We start from the raw sequence: 18486 nt of genomic DNA on the forward strand, positions 1-18486 counted from the left end.
ACCCAAGTCAAGACAGCACCTCCAGGAGCTGGTGTGTGATCTTCACCTTCATCCCCAGGCTGATTTCCAATAGAAAGAAGCTGAAACCCAAATCACGCCGGGCTCTGTTCCTTCACAGCGCCCTCCCGCGACCAACGGCATTCTTCTTCCCTAAACCAAGGTGATCTCAATGGAAACTTTTTCCTTCCTCTTTTCCAGGTAATTTAAAAAGAAATAAATAAGTAGCCAAAAGCCAACCTAGAGAGGAAAACCCTTTGGAAAGAAAGGATGCTGGCTCACTCATTGTCTCCCCGTGTGGGCAGTGGACTGCCGGGCACACAGGCTGGGCACGTGCATCTGTTTAGCTGGGGAAAGAATTAACTGCGGAGATTGGGCGATCGTTTGTGACTCCTAAATGCAGCTGCTCTGCAATGTGCGAAGCGTTCACACAGAAAATCAGCAAACTCCAGGGAAGGGGGAGGGGGAGGGACACTTGGAAAAACTGAATATTGGAGTGTTGGAGCAGGTTGAGAGGTAACAGGAGGGGGAAGATTTCATCTCTGAGGTGGTCCCATTTTAAATATGCTTTTAGCCTTCTTACAGAAAGTGGCTCTCTGTATAGTTTACACACCGCCTGCCAGCCAGTGCTCCCTGGCCTCCTCCGCCACCTTCCTTTTAAAGCAACAGCTGCTCATTCATGGGACTGTGCAAACACCTGGGCTTCTTGCCTGTGTGTGTGTGTGTGTGTGTGTGTGTGTGTGTGAGAGAGAGAGAGAGAGCGAGCAGTTTATGAGCTTTGTGAAATAGAAGGCTGTAGTCAGCCTTAGAAGATGCCAAGGAGGAAAGGAGGAGAGAGGCTGGTAAGGGGTGCCCTCCCAGACAGTAGAGAGCGGAGGAAAATAGGATCATCTCAAACCTATGATCTCACTGAACTCACTGAAAGCAAGACCAAAATAGTTTTGTCTCAAAGATGCTTGTTCTGACCAAGCTTTACTGCAACGCCGTAGCAATGGCGCACAGAGTCCAGACTCAGGAGTCAGATGGCCCTGGCTTTGAGTCCCTTCTCTGCCCTGTGACCTCTGCTTGTTCTTGGGCAAGTTGTCTAATCCGTCTCAGGCAAAACTGCATCACCTGTGAAATGGAGACAACGAGCCTCTACCTCATGAGATGCTTGGAAAGATTAGAGTGTAAATTAGGTTAGTGCAACCTGGGCATAATAAGCTAGTAGAAAACAAGTATTAGCTCTATTATATTAGGCAATGTGTTTGGCTAACTTATTCTTTATGACATACTAGTTGTTATAATGTCATAAAATGTTGTTATGGAATAAAATTTCTAGTTCTTGAGGAATTAAGAACCTCTCACTCTGTCATCCGAAGAGAAAAAAATTCTCCTTAAGACAACATGCGTGTTTTCTAGTTTCTTTCACCTATAGATAGCCATGATACAACACTTCAATGTATTGTTTGTATTCTACATTGACTCAAGCGTTCTACTAAAACTCACGATGAGTGAAAGAAAGAGTAATGTGAATACAGAATCACTAAATCCAACATGGCGCAGTTTGGAATTGTTTTGCTTTCATTTCGTAGAACATGGAGCAGCTCAGCAGAGCTCTCTCCCAGCAGTTCTGCAGTGACAAGCCAGTGAGCTCAAGTGCAAGATGGATGGGTGATTTTGCTTTCCAGGCCCCAAAGCAAAGTAGACTTGGCAAGGAGTAGGGGTCACCATTAAAAGAATCCATGTTTTCAGGGGTGACACATTTTGTCATTTGTAAACGTCTTCCAGTTTGGAGGAAAATGTAAGGAAATTCTCTGGAAGATGTTTTGAAGTTTAATTAAAATGCAGTTTGAAAACATATCCCTTGTGCTTTGCACTTGTAAATATGAGCGTATCAGGAACTTGCACAGAGATGTGAATGTTCTCATCCTGATGTTGGGTAGCTCTGGTTGGGAACTGTGTCTATTAATCTTCCGACAAAATAGCAGTGTGCCCCTTTGTGCACAACTGGACCTTGTGGGTAACGTCTGTGCAGTATATTCATAGGATGGAAACCTGATATTTTAAATTCTCCTCACTTCCTCTGGGAGGTTGCTGTATACTCAGCACAAACCCTTGCTTCTTGTACTTTCAGGGCTGGAAAAGTTCCTAGTAAACCAGAAGCTGAAAAACAAAGGTCACTCTGGTGAACGGTTGATAACTTGGAGCAGTTAGTCATTCTCTGAGCTTCTTGTTATTGGAATAAGAGAATGGCATGACACGGGAGTCTGAAATACTCAAAACTCTGATCCATCTCCTACGTCCAGCAGACTTTTTGCTTAACTCTGCTTTTCAGTTCATTCATCCAGAAACTGAAAGAACTTTTAAGTTCTTTTCAATGAATATTTCTTGAGCACCTGCTATGTACTAATGCTGTTATCTAGTGTTGGATGATATACATTGACTAAGACAAGGTTCCTGCCCTCAATAAGTTCACAAAATAATTAGGGAAGTAACATTGGCAACTTGGAAGTAACAGTACTTCTCTTAAGGAGTTGCCCCAGGACACATGATAATATACTTCAGTGAAGTAATACCTTCAGCCTTTGGAATCTTCGTAGCTACCAGTATTTAACACCTCCTCTGAATTGTTTGATTGAGTCCTTAGGAGGAGCTTAGCATGTGGCCATGTTTTGCTAACTGTATGATAGAATCTTTGATAGTAGTCTTACTGTTAACACCTTCTGGGTTATTAAATAAAAAGAAGTGGCCAGTATTTGTGCTTGGGATGTCTTTTACCCTTTGTTTAAGGAATGAACGATGGCTCTACTGGGAATACCTCCTGGGAACACTTAGAACTCTCAAAAGTGCACCCTGTTACAGAAGATGAACCCTCTGAACTTCAACATATTGTTTCTGTCCCCAGCTTGTTCTGTTTTTCCATGAACTTTGTGGCCAAAGGGAGAAATAGCAGTTAAACTGTAAGATACTCTAGAATTAAACCCTAGATTATCCTAAAGTTAATGCTCTGTGATGGTTTAAGTATATCAGAATTTCTTGCAAAAGGCATTAACTTGTGTTCTTTAAGTACTTTGAGCATCTATTAAACCATATTTCAGGATTTATTAATGAATTGACTATAAGATAAAATCAAAGTAATTCTTGACTTTGTTCTTCTTGTTGGGTCCATTATATATAGTATATTAAAGAACTTTTTGAATTTTAAAAAGATTGACTCCCTTTGTCCTTGTATGGTAGTTATAGAAAGTTAACTAACTACTTTGCTCAACGGGTACTAAGGTTAGGTAATGGAAAATTAAAACAAAATTCTTAACCATCAAGGTGTATAATTATGCTATCTCCTAAGAAAAGCTTTAATTTCTCCTTATTTCTCAGATTGATGCTGCCTGCATTCCCAATTTTTGTAACAAGGAAGCGAGATGCCAATATTGATTTTAGGTATTTTCAGGACCAATAATGTCAACACTGATCTGGGTTCATCACTAATGTAGCCCTGCACCTGTTTTACAACGATGGCTAAGAAAACACAGAGGCAAGGAATAGGGTCTTCACACATAAGTACCACTCCTTGTCTTTTGTAGTTGGACTTCCCAAAGTCCATAAATATGTCTTAGGTATCTAATTATATACCAAATTTCTGTCTGAATAAAATTTGTGGAAGGCAATAGTGAGTTAGCAGATTAGGTTTTATTTTTTAATTCCAGAATACTTAGTCCAACTTGCGTCTATTTAAATCATTACTGCTTTATAAACATTACTTAAGTCAAGCATGAGCCGTATTCACTTAGACTGTAATTTGCTAAGAGTTTATTTACATTCAAACACTTATTATCTTAAATTATATATTTCAGTTTTTCTTTCATAGAAAATAACAATGTCAGAAAAAATGACTTTTTCCCCCAACGGTGTTTTGCTTCCTTCATCTTCCCATCCCATCCCTTATCCTATGATTTTACTCCTATCACTGCTTGAAGACAAAGGATATGACTGAAGGTAATAATGGCATTAATAATGTTTTGGTCAGAACTGATAACTATAAATTCCCCCTTTTCATTTCAGGAGTAGACAATTTGTGAAGAAAAGCCTAAAGATGACTTGAATCTGATGCTTCCCTGCCGTAATGTCCAGGTATTTACCACATTAGTGTTTAAAAAACACTTTTCATGTGAACAACACGTAAGGATTTGGTGCAGTCTTAAGATTTAGAGTTTCAGATGGAGTTTTGCAAAATGTGGTTATATCTGGTTTTAAGGCTCTCCAAGTTAGTTGTTTTATACAGGTTTAATGTATTGGTCTTAACTTCTGCGTATTCCTTAGATATAAAAACCATATGCAACAAATTCACAAGTGAAGCTAAGCACAAATTCTCATGTTTGCTTACTAAAATAGATTCAACATTCTTACCCAAAATAGTAAAATGGGTGCTGTTTGAAGGCTATGGGACTTAAGTGAAACTATGAATAAGCTCAATCTTGGAATATTCCTCCCAGAAACATTATCTTACTCACATCCAACTCAGCCTAATCTCTCCCTATGTGATTTCCCCCCCGTTTTTAAATGTTCATAGAATTTTGGATTATTTCAGTTTCTTGAATACAGCGTTTAGTTGTTTCATGTATATATATGTATACTCTTGAGGGCATTTACAGAATTTTTTTAAAAAATTTATTTATTTATTTGCCTGTGCCGGGTCTTAGCTACGGCACATGGGATCTTCGTTGTGGCATGAGGACTCTTAGTTGCAGCATGCATGTGGGATCTAGTTCCCTGACCAGGGATCGAACCCGGGTTTCCTGCATTGGAAGCATAGCGTCTTAACCACTGGACCACCAGGGAAGTCCCCATTTACAGAAGTTTGCTTCCTGTGCATCCTCCAAACATCTAACAGATTCCAAACATGATACTGAGCCTAAACAAAGTATATGTCCGAAATATGTGCTTGCTTGATTCATAGGCTTTTTGTTTTCTTGTGTTGGATTTTTACTGATGAGTTCTCAGCTGTAAAGAAAAAGATTCTGTAGAAGGAAGATGTTTGTGTTTTCATCTGAACATAGAGGTAGGAACAACCAGGATGATATGCAAAATGGAAAGGGGATTGCATGTGGCATTACATCCATGCTGTTTGCAAACTTGGTCCCTGGAACTGGTATGTCTCACGAAAGCTATCTTCACCGGTGACAGCTTTTTGAATTGCTACACACCTCCCAAACCTGAGTCTCTCTCCTTTCTCTGGTAGGAAATGTTAACAGGTAGAATTCTCAAGTAGCTCTTTTACGCTTATTATGTGACCAATAGGGGCAAGCTCTCTCAAATTAAACTTTACATTGATTAAACTTACCCCTGGCCTTAAAGTTCCTGATCTGCCTCTCTTCCTGTTTTTCAACTCTGGCTAACTCTCTGGACTAAGTTTCTTTAATTTTTTTTCTCCTGACTTTTCTCTGCTTTTTTTCTGCCCTCTCCACTCTTCACTTTGAATTGGATGTACTTCATAAAATGATGTCTAGATAATTCAGCCATTCTGCTGAATTGAACTTAAATATCGGACAAAATACATTTTAAGTGGTTTTAAACTAATGTGAAAATGTTGGAATTTGTACAATATAAACATATTAAACTTAAGACCATATTCAAATACAGTTAAAAGTCACATCATGTTTCTTCTACTAGAAATCTTAAAGGATATATCTATATACACATAAAATTCACCTTCTGAGTCATGGTGTAATTTAGATTATATTTTATTAGACATTCTTTACAAATTTAAAATACTGCTATTTTTACATGCGCAGAGGAAAATCAGTTTGGATAATTATTTAGGCATTCATTAAAATCAACCACAATATAGAGACACTTAATTGTGTCATTTATCAACATACTTGATATGTATATCTAAAGTGCATTATGTTACAAAAAATATAGAAATTCAGCAGCACCAAGACACATTTACAAAATAAATACATCAGTTGACAAAATAAATTATGGTAAATGTGATAATAATAATTGGATTAGCCTTGGCAAAAAAAAAAATTCACAATGACCAATGTGCAGTTTCATAGAGCAATGGGGGAGACAGTTTTATTCCAATGCATTTACAGTATTTACAGACAATAAATATTTCTAATACTTTCCATATGTTTATTATTACAGAATCCTGCAATATGTCTTCTGAACGTCTCTGCTGAAAATTTCAATGCCTCCTGTAAAGAGAAAGAAGGGAAAGAAGAGGAGAAAACAGGTTAATTCTCTTTACAAATGAAGAGACATAAAATAAAGGATGTAAATTAAGGAACATAGAATCACAATAGAAAGAGATTCAGGGGACTGCTTGTAAATATCTTTTACAGAAGGTGATTGTGGGATCCACCTGACTTTCTAGAACTCTGCTACAGGCCTGGTCTTTAATCTGATCAAATGGTCAGCGTAGAGCAGAAAGGAAAATGGGTAAGGGACAAACTTGAGAATTCAGAAATAAGGCCAGGTTGTGCAATACATCATTAAATACACCTTGCTTAGAAGTTTATTCCCCGGTGATGCCCAACAGAGGTGATGCAAAGGTTGCTTATTCTGTTCAGGTTCTCATTTGGCCAATCTCTCACTAAGATAATGGGCTGTTGTGAGGGTAGAGTGTGTGATTTGGAGTAAAGGTTAGAAGGATGTGTAATTAAACAAAGTATGTTTGGTTGATGATTTGATGATATCTGTCCTTCTCTAGCTGTCCTTAAACACTAATGAATAAAACTATCATTGGATTTTAGTTTTTGAAGCCAAAACTAGGATAGAATTGCTGCTAGTTTTTTGACTGAATCTTGCATTAGATATTGGGAAAGCCCATTTTAAATTAGAGAATAAGAATCAATTAATTTAAAAGTATAAAATAACAATATTTCACATCACTGTGTTTGTTTTATTACCCAGAATAAGTTACCACTTGGGATTGACACCTTTTCGAACCCTTCTAAACACTGTAATGACAGTATTTTAAGATGGGCTAGTGACTTTTTCCTCTACTTTTCTCTCTCCTTTTCTCTTCTCTCTGTGTGGTCTATTTCAGGGAATACATATTGGTGTCAAGGAAACAACTACGGAATGGAATCTGATTGGCTGTGTCACTGCATTAACAGCCAGAGTTTTACATGGCAGACCTGCATGGTTGTGAGACCTACCAAGAAGCAAACTCTTGACAATTTAGGAATTTTATGTGCAGCTTGAAGAATGAAAAGCAAGTTTAGCATTTAGGGCGTTTTAATGTCTTAAGGAATTGACCTCTTCACCAAGAGTCTTGTTTGGAATGATAAAATAGCTCCTAGTTACACAGAAAAAAAATAGTTTATGATTAAAATTTTAAATGGTGGGCAGATATGGATGGATGCTATGAATAAAGTCCAAAAGGAAACTGTCAAAGTCAATAATTTGTGTACTGTACTGATTTTTAAATGTCTTGGTACTAAATGGTATTTAGTGAATTGAGTTTCAGAGTAACACAAGCAAGGAGGGAATGAATAGTCTCGAACAATTATTTCCTCAGAGGGAAAGAAAAAGGAAATAAATTAAAGGACCAAGGAAAAGATCTTTTAATTAAGTTTCACCCTGCCCAGCCAGTTTGCTTGCTATCTTTCCTTCTGATTTCCCTTTAACAAAGGCATGTAGTGGAACAGTCAGGTAAAATATATACCATGACCTAAAAGTATATGTATGTTTATTACACATATGAGTATGACAACACTTTAGACCTCTAGCTCTTCTGAGTACTGAAAAGCTTTTATATTATTTCTAAATCAGTGTTTACCAAGGCAAATTATATGGTCTCAATTAAATGAGTTCTACTGTAACTGGACATCTCATTTGCAACATCAAAAATTCCAAAATGTAATTTCCAAAATTTAAAGCTCTGTATTTTCCACTGAATGGTTCACGTGAGAGGATCCAGACAGTGTTAGCACAATAGTTTCTTTTAAGAAATACCACCACTATTATATATTAGAATAAGGTCCGTGCTTGCCATGTCATCAGGCCTCTTAGATCATCGTATAATAATGCAAAGAGATTAAAGAGAGGACATTAATAAAAGGTTGGTTGCTTACAAATCTTTAAAATAGTTATTCTGAAAAGATTCTAGTTGGATTACAAAATTTGCATGACCCCATATGTTCTCATCAGTACACTCCTGAATTTCCCCACTTTTCCCTACACCTCTATTGCGTTGTATTGGGAGAATGCCAACATCTGGCTGCCAAATGAGCAGTGCTTTCCATGAACATCCCTCAGAACCAGGGAACAGAAAGGAAAAGCAGAAGTATTCTACTTGTTTCAGTCCTAGGTCTGGATTTGATTAGGGCACTGCCTAATTTTTACTAAATCTATTTTTTTAAATATCTTTATTGGAGTATAATTGCTTTACAATGTTGTGTTAGTTTCTGCTTTACAACAAAGGGAATCGGCTATATGTATACATGTATCCCCACATCCCCTCCCTCCTGAGCCTCCCTCCCACCCTCCCTATCCCACCCCTCTAGGTGGTCACAAAGCATCTCCCTGTGCTATGCAGCTGCTTCCCACTAGCTAGCTATTTTACATTTGGTAGTGTATATATGTCAGTGCTACTCTCTCACTTCGCCCCAGCTTCCCCTTCCCCTTTGTGTCCTCAAGTCCATTCTCTACGTCTGCGTCTTTATTCCTGTCCTGCCCCTAGGTTCTTCAGTACCATTGTTTTAAATTCCATATATGTGCGTTAGCATATGGTTACTAAATCTGCTTTAACTTAGAGACACCTTTGGGATAAGAATTGACAAGGGCTGGTTTTCAATTCTCCAGATATTTAAGAGCATTGCAAATTTTAAATGAATAGAATTCATTAAAAAGTATTTCTACTTCTGTTTTTATAACATATATATTATATATATATATATTATATATATATATAATGGACAAAAATAGGTTCTGGCAATAAAGTAAAACCCTTGCATTAGTTATACATATGTACAATTAGGATCATATCTTAAAATACACTGAATATGTGCATTAAGCCAAGATTTATGGGGTTTGTTACCCCTTATAGATCCATTAGATATCTGCAGAATAGATCATTCACTATAATGAAGATTCCTCTAGTGGCACTGCCCATTGATTACTGAAGCTGTACTACTTAGCCAGTATAACTATTATTTATATGCTATTTAATGATGGGTTTTGTCAACGTAACTCAAAGAGAGATGAGATGGTAAAAAGGTTCAAAATCCCCTTTGAAACATCACTCTGTCATTCTTTCTCTACCAGTCAGGGGAAAGGATTGGAGAAGTAACGGGGGACTCTTTAAATAATGAGATCATTACTGCATATGATGCATTCTTGTGTTGTTTTCCTCTTTCTTTCAAACCCCACAGAAGGGCTGTACTGAAAAGTAAAAACCAAAAAAGATCCTATCAGCGGAAATGCAGGGGTAAAGAGCAGCTCTAACACGGCGCTGGCCTAAGCGTCAGGAAATGAAATAAAGGCAGTTCTGAGGACGACCTATCCCAGTTCCCAGGTCTGCTCAGTTGCCTTAACTGTGGAAAGCCTTCGTTTTCTATTTTATAAAATGAGATTAATACTTGCCCCGTTTTTGCCTCACAGAAACACACATAGGTAGATAGATAGATAGATAGATAGATGGATGGTACAACCAGAACGAAATCTAAAAGCACCCAAATAATAATTCCATGTAATCTCACTTAATCTTCACCTGACCCAGTGAGGTTGGCACAAGTACTATCTTTATTTCACCGAAGAGGGGAGTTAGTCTTAGAAAGACCAAGGAACTTGCCCAACGTTATGAGCTTTAATAAGTTTAGACCCAAGACTTGAACCTAAGGGTTTTGGCTCCAAAGTCTGTGCATATGAGCATCTGTGAGCTAAGAATAAACAAGCCACATAGATGTGGTTTTATTATTCCTACTATAATACCCTAGAGGAAGTATTTCAACTTGCAGTGGACAGATAGATACATGAGAAAAACTTATATCTTATAACCAAGTCTATACTTGAAAATTTTCAGAAATCATGATTTTTGTTTCATGAACTGGTAGAAACCAGAGTTAAATTTAATTAAATAAATTTAAAGTCTGTGTTTAAAATTTTAAATTTAATTAAATGAAAATATATTTAAATTTTAAATAAATTTAAATTAAAAAATGTGGACGGCTGAGAACTGTTTATGGTAAGATATTTTTCTGTAGTGTTTGTAGGTCATATCAAAGCCTTCTGCGTTCTCCCTTGGAGTGAAAAAAAGAGAGAAAGAAAGAAAAAACAATCATAAAGTTTGACCTGGTGTGAGTGGGGGAAACAAATACGTTTCTCTAACAAATGGTGAAGGTGCGCTAGCTTCTAAAGCTTGAGTGAAAAAATGAAAGGGGTTAGTAGAGCACTAAAGGATTGGTGTCGGGGTTTGTTGGTGGAGAAAGAAGCAGGGTGATTAAACCCCCGTGGGTGTTGAAGGGCCAGGAGCACACTGCTTTAAGGCAGGCCGTATCCTGAGCCATCTTGGTTTTGTAAGCTTTTAAATTGTGGACCCATTGATGGAGGGACAGATAGGGAGGAGATTCTAGGTCTGTGCAAGCCAAAGCAGAATAGAGGCTCCACACCCCACCTGGGGGCACGGAGGAGGGGCTGGGGCCCCGGGGGAGCAGGTTACCGTGAATTGAGCTCCAGCGATGTCGCGGAGATGTCAGACAGGTGGTCCCCTTCCAGCCAACACCCAGCCACGCCCGAGTTCAGCCAGGCCGATCGAGTTCGCCGCTTCTTCTTTTCCTGCTCCTTGCGTTTTCCAGGCTTGCTTTTCTTTTTCTTGCCGGGTGTCTTCAGTGGCTGCTCTTTGTACGTCTCCACCTTGTTGGTTTCCTGAGTCAAGTATCTGCCCTCATCGTCAGTCCCAAATCGGACGGGGTGGTTCTTGGTGTTGGGAGCAGGCTTGGAGTTGGGGGACACCTCCGAGGTAGCTCTGATTTCAGCTGTGTGGATTTCCGCAATCAGATGGTGAAGGAAGAATCGTCGCCGTAAGTCTTGGATGGACTTCCCCTTGTCATGGAGAAGCTGGTGTTCAGACACAGCCCTTTTGCTTTAAGGGAAAAAGAACAGGAGGGGAAGGAAACAATGACATTTTAGTAGATGGCGGAGACCACAAAGACTCGAGGAAAGCCCTTTAAATTGTCTAGTTGAGCCGATACAGGATACAAACTAAGCTGGAAGAGCTGCAAGCCGACTGAGCAGGGAAGGGGCGAGAGCGGAAGGGAAGAGCCGGCCGTTAGGAGGCTCCAGCTCCAGCCTCAGCTGTGCGGCTCCCTAGGTCTGTGACCTTGGTGAGAACATGAACATTATTGGGCCTCATCTGTTTAAAAGGAAAGGATCAGACTCTGAGATTTCTATGCTGTCTTCTCAATTTAAAATATTATGATTCAGTTATTCAAAGAAATGGACAGAAACCTCTGGGCTTTTTTCCCCACATTTTTCAGAGTTGTGTTGGGGAAATAAATCCAGGTGTCCTAGTCTGGGAAACAAAAAGGTGGCTGATTTCACCTGAGTACTCGCCCCAGGCATACTTGTGCATGAACAGGCGTGCATGCACGCATACTGCTCCCCACTTGAGAGAATAATAATAATACTGAATCTCAAAGAACAGCAAGCTCTACTAGTAAAAGCAAACAAAGACTGAAAGATGAAGTGAGCTGTGAAGCCTGTCTAGGAAACCACCTGACTAACAGACTGAATGTGAACATGATTGATATTAGACTATGGGCTACCAAGAACCTATATTTGAAGGCCAGCTGTCAGAGAGAGCATGCATAATTTTCTGTAAAGTAGTGGGTGGTCTCTTTAAAATGACTTTGAGTGTTTAAATTAAGTGAGATCATTCTATTTCATCTGTGCGTCTTTTTTTTTTTTTAATTTAGAATTTCAGAGGGTAATATCCTTAGTACTTAACTGAGAAATTCACTATTCTATTTGTTCTTTGTCTTAAAAATATCCCTAGAAACAAATATGATTTTTCTATTTAAACAACACTCTAATGAAAATATAGTGAAAAAGAATAAACTAATTCGCTATCAATTCTTTTAGATAACACCCCGACTCTTGCTTAAATGTCCATTCATGTATTCTTGTATTATTCTGTGTGTATTTGTTAACCAAATCTAAGTATTGCATACATGAATCAGTCATATTATGTCTGCTACAACTATGCTGCACCTAACTCCAATTTCTACCACTGAAACAACTCTCCAAATTGGCTCATTTTCAAAAGTATCTGAAGGGGCCTTCCCTGGTGGTGCAGTGGTTAAGAATTCGCCTGCCAATGCAGGGGACACGGGTTCGAGCCCTGGTCCGGGAAGATCCCACATGCTGCGTAGCAACTAAGCCCGTGCGCCACAACTACTGAGCCTGCACTCTAGAGCCCGTGAGCCACAACTACTGAGCCTGTGTGCCTAGAGCCCGTGCTCCGCAACAAGAGAAGCCACCACAATGAGAAGCCCACGCACTGCAATGAAGAGTAGCCCCCGCTCGCCGCAAATAGAAAAGAGAAAAGAGAAAGAGAAAGCAAAGAGAAAGCCCGTGCGCAGCAACGAAGACCCAATGCAGCCAAAAACTAAAAAAAATTAAATTAAAAAAAAGTATCTGAAGGTATTTCACAGGGCTGCATCCCACATATTGTCGTTCCCCTGACACTACGATAGATTTATCTGGTCTCTTAGTATTTTCATTAATACAACTTTAACTCCTCAGAGAAACACGACAATAATAAATAGCACTCTCCTCATTTTACAGATGTGGAAAGTGAGGTTCAGAGAGATTAAAGGCCTCACACTTGCTCACATGATGAGAACAGGCAGAACCAGGTTCCAAAGACGAAGTCTTTTGATTCTAAAACCAAGATTGTGTTATGACTTCCTCAACCCTTTCTCTTGCTGAAGCTGAAGTGTATGTTGAGGAAACAAGAAAGGAAGGGCATAAAGAGCCTGTGGTAGGACCCATGGCAAGGGGCACATGGACAGCAATTTATCAGTTTCCTTGAAGACCAAGCTTGTCCCAAGAAGTACATTTTCATCTCCAGAATAACGAACCAGGATTCCTAGAGTCTGAATTATCACTGGGGGAATGAGAGATTGTCTAGTTATATTGTGAGTCCCAGAAGGGTAAGGCATGAAAACACAGTCATTATTTCTCTGGACCTGATAGCCAGAATACCAGCTTCCTTTCAGCATTTTAGCGTGCGCACTGACTTTAAGCCATGAAGCTTGTGCAAAAAAGACATGACTTAATGGAAAGGAATTTAACAGGAACCTGGTTTAAATGAGGCTTGAAGGAGTCTCTCTTCCTTTTTGAAGGTGCCACATGTGACTAGATTAAAATTCACTTACTTTGTGGCAGTAGTTAGTATCCTGGAAACTTTTAATAACCTACAAATTGGAGGCTTTGCTGCAACAGATTTATATTGTCTAATAACATTTTTAAAGAATAGGACTGATATACTTGCAAGTATTATAAGTATTGCAGTTTAATAAGTATCTTTTAGCAAAATGTCACGTTAAAGAACGAAGTTCTTAGGCGTGATCAATTATACTATTTGGAGCTTTTATTACTTTCTCAATTCCTGGCAGATAGCCACCCATCTGTATTGTTCTCCAAATGTATAATACAGCCTATTCTAGCTTAACTCGGGGTCAAAGCTTTTAACAGTTGGTCTGTTCTAATCAAGCCACTGTTGCTCATGCCTCCTCTGACTGGCATATATGCCTGTCATCCTGGCTAGCCTGTCAACTGTGAGTCATGGTGCCTTCCTAACTCAGGCACTGCTCTTTCCCAGGATGGTTCTCATGGGAAATGGAGCGATCATTCTATCCTCTGTTTTATAAAAAGCCTACAATATGGCACAACTTTGTCCAGATTAAAATAGTACATCTTTCATGGGGTACAAAGATTCTTTCTGCCTTTTAGGGGTAATTATTAATATATTAGAAAACACAGATGTTCTTAAATGTTCAATCTGAAATGCTGTTACGTAATTTACTTACTAGCTCAAAGATGTCTGCATTTAAAATATTGTGAAGAATGAATTTCTGATTGAGCTACTACATTAGAGGATCAGGAATATAATAGTATCTTTATTGTCAACAAGAAATAAGGTCCATGGAGTGTTCTATTTATTTTCCAAATAAGACATTAACTGAGCCAAGGGGAAGTGACTAGCATGTACAAACTAGATGTACACGGGTGGTGGGCAACACGTTCCAAGTAGGGAGGCTTTCACTTTAGATAATTCTGAACTACTTAAGTTGTAAATATGGCCTCAGTAACAGTCTGTTACTTTATATGTCTGTAAACATTGCATAGCACAATGGTTCACATGACATTTATTACATACCCAACATGGAAAAACAAGTATGCTATGTTCATGGTCTCCTTCGATTATTATTAAAAAATGCAAAAATGTGGAGGAAATGCTTAACACAGATAACTCTGAATTCAGTCAAAATACAGCTCTTCTGCCTTAAAAAAAAATCACTCTCAAGGGAGTTTTCAGGGAAGAAGATTAAATTTCTAAGGCGCTCTCATGGAGCATAGGGAATAGCTGGAGCGATGGGAATTCCGTTTTCAGCACAGGAAGAGATGGCATGCTCGTGCTGATGCTAGGCTCCTAAGGAAGGCATCTGGGTTTGAGAAGAAAAGTTCTGTGGTACATGGAAGAGTCAGGGTTAGGGTGTTCGAGTTAAGATGACTCACCAGAAGTCCCTTCCAACCCAAATGACTCAGTCGAAAGTTATGCTTTTCACTAAGTGGAATAGACCCAGTCTGGCTCCCAAGCAAATCAGTCAATGATGTTTTAGGTTTCTGAATCTGCTGGGGTTTTCTTTCTAAGTTAAACACAAAGACCGCCACCTGCCGAAAGCCACGTAAATCTGGACAAGAATGTCCGCAGGTCTCCAACTTACTCACGCTCTAGACTCATTAAGTAAAGTCCTTTTGGACCCACAGGTCCAGAAGGTTCACAACCTACATTGCCATGGCCTGGGAAGTGTTATTGTTGTAGTAATTTCCTCTCCCTTAAAAGTTAGCCCTTAGCTAGAAAACATCTAAAGCAGTTTCCCTAATACTTGGTATGAAAAGTAATCGGGGAGTAATATGATTTGATTACATGTTAAAATTTCTTTCAAGAAACTAGGTTGATCTGTCGCAATAGTAGACTAATGTTTTGTCTAGCACACAAAATTTACTGTTACTTGGCAATAATGCAAAAATAATGACTTGTTTTTTTAAACTCCATTTGGCTGCAATAATTTGATGAAACCTTTTTATCTGCTGATGATTTCAGCCTCCATGAAAAACCATGGCTGTAATATGATGATCTATTAGCCATTAACTATAAGAATGTTCTGTGGTAGTTTTATAACCATCTGCTGAGTGTGAGTGTTTAACTGCAATATTGTATTTCACCCACAAACAAAACTATAACAGAGTCTCTGGCTGCTAAATGGTTTCTGATGTGTCTTTTGCAAGGTGCAACAAGGAAAGAGTTAAAAATAGCCTTTAGGACTAACTTAGCACTATTTTTATGCCATAACTGTAGATTTAATCATGGCCCATTTACTGTTTCTCAAAAGAGAAAGCAGGTATTTCTTAAGCAACTTTAAAGAAAAAAATTGGCTCTGTTCCAAGACAGTATTTTTTGACCAAATAAATACAGCATTTAAGTGTGCTTTTAAAAATTTAGTCTTCATCTATATTTATATATGGATTTTACATAACTGAATTAAATACAAGTTTCAAAATGAGCAAAAAGTCAATACAATTTCCAGAAATACATCAGCAAAATGTTGATTTGAAGAATACAATGCAACTTTATCTTCAGCACAATGTTCTACACAATTTGCCTTAGGAGATTCATAATAGATTTTCATTTTGGTGCCAAGGTTCAGACATGTCTAAAGTAATTTCATTTAAGGATTTTCTGCTTTAATAATAATAGACCAAGGACACATATAAAAAGTTGCCTTTTTGTACACCCTTGGGAATTTCCAAGGAAGCACCAGGAACTTGATTGTAAGTATTAGATATTGCTATTTTTATTGTTAGTGTAAAAGTTCTCCTTAATTCCTTCACCAGAGGCAAACTTGTCTCAGTTCTCAAACTTTATGGTTTTCCCATCCTGAACACCGAGAGCGCAGCTTAAAGATCACCCAAAGATGGTCTTACACACATTAATGAACTGCTAGGTCCAACGGATTATTAAGCTAGTGTACTCGCCCACTCTTCTAACTTTTCAGTCACACAACATGGTGTTATTTCTCTGGTGTGCTTTGAGGTATGATTAGTTTAAAGTCAAAATTATCACCAAATGAAAAGTCAAAGAATTTTAAAGTCAAAGAATCACCAAATGAAAATGCCAAGATACAAGTTTTCAGTCTACAGTGCAAATATTTGACTCCAGATTAAAGAGCTGTTAGCAATAATTCCAAGGGGGAAAAAAAGTTTCCACACCTAATATTCATTTTGGAATCAAGCACTCTAGCGTTCTTGAACGGTATCAATACCAATGTTGGAGTTGTGCCATTGCAAAGTTGTTACTACTTCATTATATAATATGCCTACATTATGTAATGTGGTCCATTTTATATGCTTAAAATTAAGTCATTCATAATAAAATTAGATGTAAAGTTTTTGCTTTTCACACAAAACCTGCCACCCACATGCAGTATGTACGTATATATATACAAGTGCACACAGACATATGTCGCCTGGATCCCTCAGCTTCCTCCGAGTTATCTAAGTCTCTTGCAATCCTCACAGTTTCAATATCTTCCCAGGTCCTGAAAGTAACCCTTTTTTTTTTTTTTCACTAAAGGAGATTTTGCCTGGAGGAGATTCTGTAAAACGCTCCCTCTCATGGAAACACAAAAAATTTGTCTCTTGCCTGTTTCCCCTTGAGGTTCAACCAGTTCTCCCGCCGGGTTTGAGAAGCCGGGCTCAGCCCCGGGCAGGTAGCGGATCTCTCCGCTCTCTAACCCGGGCGAGGAGCATCAGTGACCGCGGCGAGCCCTGGGCAGCGCCCCAGCCTGGTGGCCTCTCCCCCTGGACTCCCCAGCCCTCACCCGGCGCCCTGGGGACGACCGGGCACTTACAGTCGGCGGCCGAGCTCCTCCACCGAGCGCCCGCAGGAGGGCACCGAGTAGCTCAGCAGGAACACCGCGACGCTCCACTGCTGAACCAGCCTCCACAGCATCGTATCCTCTCTCTCTGGGGACCTGCAACGGAGAGCAAAGGGGCCCGAAGTGTCAGTGCGGCATCTCCATCTCCCCGCACCACCCCGCTGCGCCCCGTCAGCCTGCTCTCAAATAGCCTCTTCAAGGGCATCTCCCAAGTTGCAAAGAGGAAGAAAAAAACTTTCTCTGGAGCCTCTCGGCACTTACTTATTTAGGAACAAACTACTGTGCTTTCTCCAAACCACACAGGCAAAAAGGGACCAAAAAGAGGAAGAAAAAAAGAGAAAAATCAGAGGCGCCTCCTCCGAAATAATAACCAAAATGAAATGGGTTTATATATGTATCTATGATGAGCAGCGTGTTTACACGTCTCCCATAGCAATGTCTAATTAATCTGGCCGGCAGTATCTTGCGTTCGGGGAGCAGGGCTAACCCCTTGTTAAAAAAAAAAGAAAGTTTCCCCTTCCGAAGTCTGCTTCTTTGCGAACTAGGCCGTCTTGTTCCAGAGCCACTTGCAGCGAGACCCACATATATATACCTAGCTGTCTGTCTACCTCCTCTGGTGGGCTGGTTGCTTCCGGAAAGTTGATTCCACACACCCTGGGAACCAGTTTCAAGTGCGTGTGTCGTCGATCAGGAGGGCCAGGTGGCGGCGAGGGCGGGTTAACAGCGGCGCGGAGGGGCGGCGGCGGCCTGAGCGAGCGGCAGGGCAGCAGCGGCCCCGCTTCACGGCCGGGGAGTCATGCTGGCCGGGCGGCGCAGGTTGGAGGAGAGTTGAAAGCCGAGCAGGGGAATGTTCACACGCTCGCAGGCAAACCTGCCGGAGAAGTGAGCGAGTCGCAAAGAGGTGGCGCCCTAGGAACGCGCGCGGGGCGAGCGAGGGCGCGGGCGCGCGGGGGGCGGGGGAGGCGACGGGCGGCCGGAGCGACCGGAGGGGAGCCCCGAGCCGGGAACGTCCCGCCGGCCACGGGGAGCACCCCTCCCTCCCCGCGGCCCCCGGCGCTGCCCGGAGCTCCCCCGAGCCCCACCCCGGAGCGCTGGCCCCGCCGCGCCAGCCCGGGGCCGGGGGCGTGGGCGGATCCGCATGTTCCCGCCGGGCCCCTCCGGCCCCGGACCGCTCCGCGGATCTGCGAGCCGAGGTGCCGAGGGCGTGCGGACCGCCCGGAGCAGCCACGACCCCCGTCGCGCAGCTGCAGCCGAGCCCCGCGGGACGCGCGGGCGCCCAGGCCGCCGGGGGCGGTCGGCAAGGAGGAGGCCGAGGAGCCGGGGCGGAGAGCCCGGG

At 40.8% G+C, this 18486-nt stretch overlaps 1 protein-coding gene across 3 annotated transcripts; it reads right to left on the minus strand.

Moving 5' to 3' along the window:
* Nucleotides 1-4114: 4114 nt before the first annotated feature.
* Nucleotides 4115-18199, minus strand: PTHLH (parathyroid hormone like hormone). Of its 3 annotated transcripts, none has more exons than XM_082352305.1 (4): nt 17759-18199; nt 17124-17246; nt 10646-11068; nt 4115-6176 (listed from the first exon to the last, which is right to left on the minus strand). In XM_082352305.1, the coding sequence occupies exons 2-4, from the start codon at nt 17222-17224 to the stop codon at nt 6167-6169; spliced, it is 534 nt and encodes a 177-aa protein (XP_082208431.1). In that variant the 5' UTR covers nt 17225-17246; nt 17759-18199; the 3' UTR covers nt 4115-6166. The 3 variants fall into 3 exon arrangements, with proteins under 3 accessions (XP_082208431.1, XP_082208430.1, XP_082208432.1); XM_082352304.1 differs by having other exon boundaries at nt 17743-18198; XM_082352306.1 differs by lacking the exon at nt 17759-18199 and adding an exon at nt 17412-17734.
* Nucleotides 18200-18486: the final 287 nt, after the last annotated feature.

This window comes from Balaenoptera borealis (genome assembly GCF_965194805.1).
Source record: "Balaenoptera borealis genome assembly, chromosome: 13".
NCBI lineage: Eukaryota > Metazoa > Chordata > Mammalia > Artiodactyla > Balaenopteridae > Balaenoptera > Balaenoptera borealis.